Source organism: Mus musculus, chromosome X, assembly GCF_000001635.26.
Source record: "Mus musculus strain C57BL/6J chromosome X, GRCm38.p6 C57BL/6J".
In the NCBI taxonomy this organism is placed as follows: Eukaryota; Metazoa; Chordata; class Mammalia; order Rodentia; family Muridae; genus Mus; species Mus musculus.
This window is the reverse complement of record NC_000086.7, coordinates 106836271-106842303: the sequence shown is the minus strand read 5'-3', so window position 1 is coordinate 106842303 and position 6033 is coordinate 106836271. Positions and strand designations below refer to the sequence as shown.

The 6033-nt window shown below is 45.0% G+C and overlaps 1 protein-coding gene across 1 annotated transcript; it reads left to right on the top strand.

The window, feature by feature from the left end:
* The first annotated feature begins 1764 nt into the window (after window positions 1–1764).
* Rtl3 (retrotransposon Gag like 3) lies at window positions 1765–5222 on the top strand. The gene is made up of 2 exons (NM_199468.2): window positions 1765–1826; window positions 2442–5222. The coding sequence occupies exon 2, from the start codon at window positions 2650–2652 to the stop codon at window positions 4309–4311; it is 1662 nt and encodes a 553-aa protein (NP_955762.1). The 5' UTR covers window positions 1765–1826; window positions 2442–2649; the 3' UTR covers window positions 4312–5222.
* Window positions 5223–6033: the final 811 nt, after the last annotated feature.

The window sequence follows — 6033 nt, the reverse complement described above, 5'->3', positions numbered from 1 at the left end:
GTGTTATAGACTCTCACATAACCCAAAATGGCCTCGAACTCACTATGTAGCTGAAAATGGCTTAAACTCCTGATACTCCTGTGTCTGTTTCCTGAATGTTTGGATTATAATATTTGGATATTTTACTGATTATTCACACCACTCCTGCAAAGTTAAATACTGTTATTGGCTCCATTTCACAGTTGCATAAACTGAGGTTTGAACTCTAAATTTTAGAAGGACTAAGAAAATTACCAAATCTGTGCAAGTTTAGTGTAGATGGGCATAAAGGGAATGGTGTGGAGGATTATTTAATAGCAAATGAGTATTGTATATATATATATATATATATATATATATATATATTAATATATATATATATATATATATTAATATATATATATATATATATATATAAACAAGATTCTAGAAAACATAGCACTTTGAAGAACCTTAGTTTGGGTATAGATTGCTTTATAATTCCCAATAACTGTCAGGGACATATAAACATCACAACAGTAAAACTAGTTAGTTGTATAAGTATGGCTATCAGACAACTTAAATAGTTTATTCTATGTCTCAAACTGTCCACTCATTAATGATAAGAAAATAAAACAAATGTCATAACTATAACTATCTCTCTGTTTTTTAATTGGTGAAGGCATTATTAAATGTCTTTTTATTTCTTCTCAATGGGAAAGAATGCTTTAGTTTTCTGAAAGTTTTTACACAAATAGAATAAATTGTCTGATAATGGTGATATTTTTATGTATGTTTTACTTTTAAAATAATTGCAAGATAGGTACAGAACAAACTAAAGATGCACATGATTTTACTTTCTTCTTAAAGCCTCTGTATTCAGATTCAGCTAGCCTAGGCAGTCAATTTTCTGTGGTTTAGGCCTATTCTATCTCCAGGATTTATTCCACTATGCTAATAAGTGGAACTGACCATGTTTAAAGGAGACTTGGGACCATGGCTGAATTGCGTGATTTGAAGTAGCCTTATATAACTCATTGCTGCAATTAAAATAGTTGTTTCTGATCCTTGCTTTAAATGGCCATATGATCTATGCCTAGCATAAAACTATGATTTGGCATGAGAAAACAAAGAGACCAGTAAAAGTAGGGCATCCATGTGCTGTCAGGAGCTACCTGAGCAGCTCAGGTGGGCGGAAGAACCCTGGGCAGGTATATTCACAATCAGCCAAGTGCTTTTTACAAGATAGCCAATCAAAAGTTTGCCTCTCTGACATCCTTACTCTATTATAAGTTTCCTAGATCTGTCCACGGTGAAGATTCTAAAAAAGTATTTCAAGGTGGGACACTCGGGACTGAGTAGGTAGACAGGAGGAAGGACTGAGGGGGCTGTAGTTTGCTCTCTAAGTAAGAATTAAACAAACGTCTCAGTGTGGATAGAGTACGGGTAAGTTACGTGAAACAGACATAAAAAAATCAAATCCCAAACCACTGCGGTCATTCAGAAATGTTTGCAACTTTTCACAAGGGCAGTGGTATTACTCCCAATTTCCTGACCAAATATTTATTAAAGTAACCAAGGACTGAGTGCACGAAGCTGCCTCACATTGGCGCAGCATCCTACTTTCCTTCTAGCTCGGAACTGTGAGGTACTGTCAAAAGAGAGAGAGAGAGAGAGAAAAAAAAAACCACTCTTCCATACTCAAAATAGCTACGTTACAGAGGAGAGTTGGAACGTGTTCTGGGAGTGGGTGTGTTTGTTTGAGTTCAGTGTGTGCAGAAAAGGCAAGCCTCCGCAGCCATTCACACACTTCTCTCCTCAGCGATGGCTATGCAGACAGCAGAGCTCCAGCCCTACATCTCTAAATGGTAATGTACATCTATAAAGAGGATTTTGCTAACTATTTTGAAGCATTTTATAAATAATATGCATGTGCCTGCTTAATATGTATATATGTATGCTCATTTATTTATTTATTTATTTATTCAACTTTTGCTTGCTTTCTCCCGTGTCTGATTGTGTGTGGTTACTTGTGTGGTATGATTTCTGAGGTGGGAGAAAGAGCACCCCCACCCCCAATTCCTATGCTAGTCACTCAAAATATCTCTTGTGTTAGTCCTCCCAAACCTAAAATCCCCATAGCGCTCTAAACATCTGATTTGGTCGCTGAAAGCAGCTGCTAACATCCAAATGTTACATTGAAATATTAGGTAGACACTAGAAATTAAAAACGACTTAAAACAAAGGCATATGGGGCAATTGTTTCTGATATAGTGTGAAGTTTCAAAAAATGCAAACTGACATGTACAGTCTGGGTCATGTGCTTGTAAAATGTCATGAGGTCAGGGCAAATAAATATACTCCAGTTCATGAACATGAGCTTGTGGTAAAAGAAAGCCAGCAGAGTTGGACAGATTTTGTTGATTTATATAGAATGAGTGCTTTCCACAGTTTCTGATCCTCAGCTCCCTCTCTCTTCACAGTGTGTCTCACACTTCCCGGTGCTGAGCTCTAAGGCTCCCAGTGACCTCTTGATAATCAGCCTTGGCTGGGTCCAAATCCCCACCCCTTGGAAAAGTCACGGAGCCTGACGTCTGTCTGCCTGTGAGCCGCTTTCAGCAAAGACCTCACAAGCAGCTACTCAATCTCTCTTGGTAGCAAGTTGCCAAACCAGGCCCGTTTCCTCAAAAGATGGTAGAGGACTTAGCAGCTTCCTATGTTACTCTGAAATTGGAGAATGAAATTCTGCAGGCTCAAGTGAAAAGGCTCATGGAAGAAAATGCTGCCCTCCAGGCCCAGATACCAGAGCTCCAGAAATCCGGAGCAGTCAAAGAGCATGAACCACTCCGAAAGCCCTCAGAGGCCCAAGAGCCCCCAGAGTCCCCAGAGTTCCCAGCAGCCAGGGAGTCACAGAACCCCTGGGAACCCCCAGCAACCACAGAGCCCGGGGAGCCCACAAAGATCAGAGAGCCCAGGGAACCCTCAGCCATCAGTGAGCTCAGGGAACCCCCAGAGATCAAGGAGCCCCAGGAGCCCCCAGAGACCAATGAGTCTGGAGAATCCTCAGCCATCACAGAGTTCAGGGGATCCCCAGAGATCAAGGAGCCCCATTTGCCCCCAAAGTCCAAGGAGTACTGGGGACCTCAGGAGCTTCCAATGGTCAAGGAATCCTGGGAGCCCCCAGAGGCCCTGGATTCCACAGCCTGGAAGCCACCAGCAGTCAAGGAATCCCAGGAGATCCAGAAGGCTCTGGAGTCCCCAGCAACCCAGAGGCCCCAGGCGTCCCCAAGGGGTTATGATCTCCCAGCAGTCTGTGAGGCGGAGCCCACAGACAACCAGGGTACCCCAGCCCTCAAGGAGCTTCAGAGTCCACAGCTCCACAACCCTACAAATGATGAGGAGTCTCAGACGGTTCCAGAATACCAGGAGACCTCATCACAGCTGGAGCCCCTTGAGCATCCACCTCCCCAGGAGACTCTGGAGCCTCGGGTGCCCCAGGAGCCCCTGGACCCCTCAGATGCCGAGGAGTTTCTAGAACTCTCAGTACCTGAAGAGTCCCTAGAGGGCCTGATAGTTGCGAGAACAGGAACAGAACAGGCCCAGTGTGAATTAGAGGCTACAACTTTGCCCCTAGAGTACCCTTTGGCCTTCAGTGAGGATTTTCAGAAACTCTCTGAGTTTTTAGTTCAGTTGACCAGTTACCTGAGAAGCAGAGGGTATCCCACTGAAGCGGCTCTAGTGAGCTTTGTTGGCAGCTTCTTCTCAGGTGAGGCGGGAAGGATGTTCCAGCCCTTATTAGATAGCCAACCCCCCCTGGTGGAGCAATTTGAAAGGCTCCTGCGAGCGCTCCAAGATACTTTTGACAATCCAGAAAGCTTGGAAGTTGCTAACCAGGGCCTCCCTCAACTTCGCCAAGGGGAAGGCCTTGCTCCCAGGTACTCAACCCGCTTCCATCTCATTGCGCAAGAGTTAGATTTGGGTGAAAGCACGCTCTGCATCCAATTTCAAGAAGAGCTTGCCAGTTCTATTCAAAATGAACTGTCTTGCACAAGTCCAGCCACCAACCTATCTGATGTGATCATTGAGTGTGTCACCCTAGAAGAGAAGGCAAGTGGCGGGGTTGATTCCAGTTCATCATCGTCTGAAGAGGAAAATGGGTCCGAGGGTCCTCCCACTGAAAACCAACCTGTTCAAGCTACAAGTAATCGCCCCCACCTCAGCGAGGCTGAACGGGCAAGACGCCGCGAAGGCCACTTGTGCCTCTACTGTGGCCATCCAGGTCATTTTGCCAGAGACTGCCCTGTCAAGCCTCATCGTGTCCAGCAGGCGGGAAACATGGAGGCCCGGCGGTAAGGGGGATCCCGGGCGGGCCAATCTACAAATACGCGTCCCCCTCTCTTCCCATATCTATGTCCCGTACCCTGTGGCTAACTGTCGAGATTAGGCTTGGAAGACGGCAATTCTTTGAGCAAGCAATGGTGGATTCAGGCTCCTACAGAAACAGCATCGACCGCTCTGTGGTTCTTCGAGAGAAGATACCAATCCGCAATAATATCTTCCCTCTTATGCTTGAAACGGTCGATGGGCGTCCGCTGATTAATGGACCCATTACCAAAGAAACCCCACCTGTTGAAGTAAAAATTGGAAACCACGTTGAAGAGCTCCAGTTTGACATTATTCATGCACCACGCTACCCTCTGATTCTTGGAATCCATTGGCTTGAGACCCATGACCCAAACATCGAATGGAGTACCCGAACTGTGTCATTTCCATCGCATTACTGTCATTACAATTGCTTCAGGCACAGGTGGAATCGAAGACGGCGTGATGAAATAATTGCTGGTTAGATGGTGGGTCCTAGTGACTTCTGGCCATCTGTCTTCTGTTACCTCAGCTGTCATCAGCATTTGCTGCTCTCTGAATCTTTCACTGAACCTCTGGCTATGAACGAAGGCTACCTGTACAACGACGCTGCCTCTTGGATGATGGACTGAACCTGACGACTTTGAGCTGCTTTTCCTCACCAACCTTGCATGCCTCCCTCTTTGAGCCCTGCATTATGTAGGGCTGTTTTTTTTTAATCGCAATTCTCACTAACGATATGCATGCGAATAGATATTAGAAACTAATACTGAAAACTGTAGTTGTTAGACCGATTTTGTTACTTTCTAGTCAAAATTACCACATATTTTCTGGTTTTTTTTTTCAATAAAAGCAATTTTCAAGTGTATTTTTCAGTAATCAATAAACAATGGGAAGTGTTACTTGTGTTTGTTAATTATTTATTGGGTTAGCTGAGGAAGGGGGGAGGGGGCCACTAAGTTTAGAGGAGGGGAGAGGGAGGGAGGTAAAGTGTGAGAGTGAAAGGGTGGGAATAATGGGGGAAGGGGTGGGAAGGATTAAGGAGGGAGGGAGGAAAAGAGGAGGAAGTGAAAATGGAGAAGGGGTGAAGGGAAGGGAGAAGAGAAAGAGAGAAGGGAGAGGTGAGGGAGAGATTTGGGGAAAGCTTAAGGTTTGAATGAAGTCCTGGGAATTCCCAGAGTGACAGTTCGGGGGATGATCATTTAGGTAGAGGGAGATGGAGAAAGTCATGAAGTCTTGGTTGTAGGATTGGGTATAGTATGGAGGGGTAAGCAGTGGTAAGGTTGAGAAAAGAATTTTGGAGAAACTGGGAGTAAATGGGAAGACTGTTGGTTTCTGGGGGCTGGGGTAAGGGGAAGGAGAAACTCGGATAAAGGACAGAACTGGCAGAGTCACGGGCACCTTTGACTTGGACTTCAGAAGCTAACCAAACAAAGAGCACCAGAGCAGGTAATGAGACCCCAGTGGTGACCTACCCATCCCTGTAAATGGGTATCCATGGTTTATTCCCTACAATGCCAGAACTTATCCTAGAAGACCTGCCTACTAACTGCCCTTACTACAGCATAGGAGCAGAGTGGCAGGAATCAGGGTTTAACACATATAGTTAGGAGTCACATCTCCTACATTTACAGCTTCCTCTCCCCTGCTAGCCATGCTGCCTGCCTGGCACACAGAGAAAGCAAAGCCATAAAAGACCCATGAATGTGTGGT

Excerpts from the sequence above, each read along its gene's own strand:
- Rtl3 (NM_199468.2), top strand. The coding sequence starts at position 2,650 with ATGGTAGAGGACTTAGCAGCTTCCTATGTTACTCTGAAATTGGAGAAT.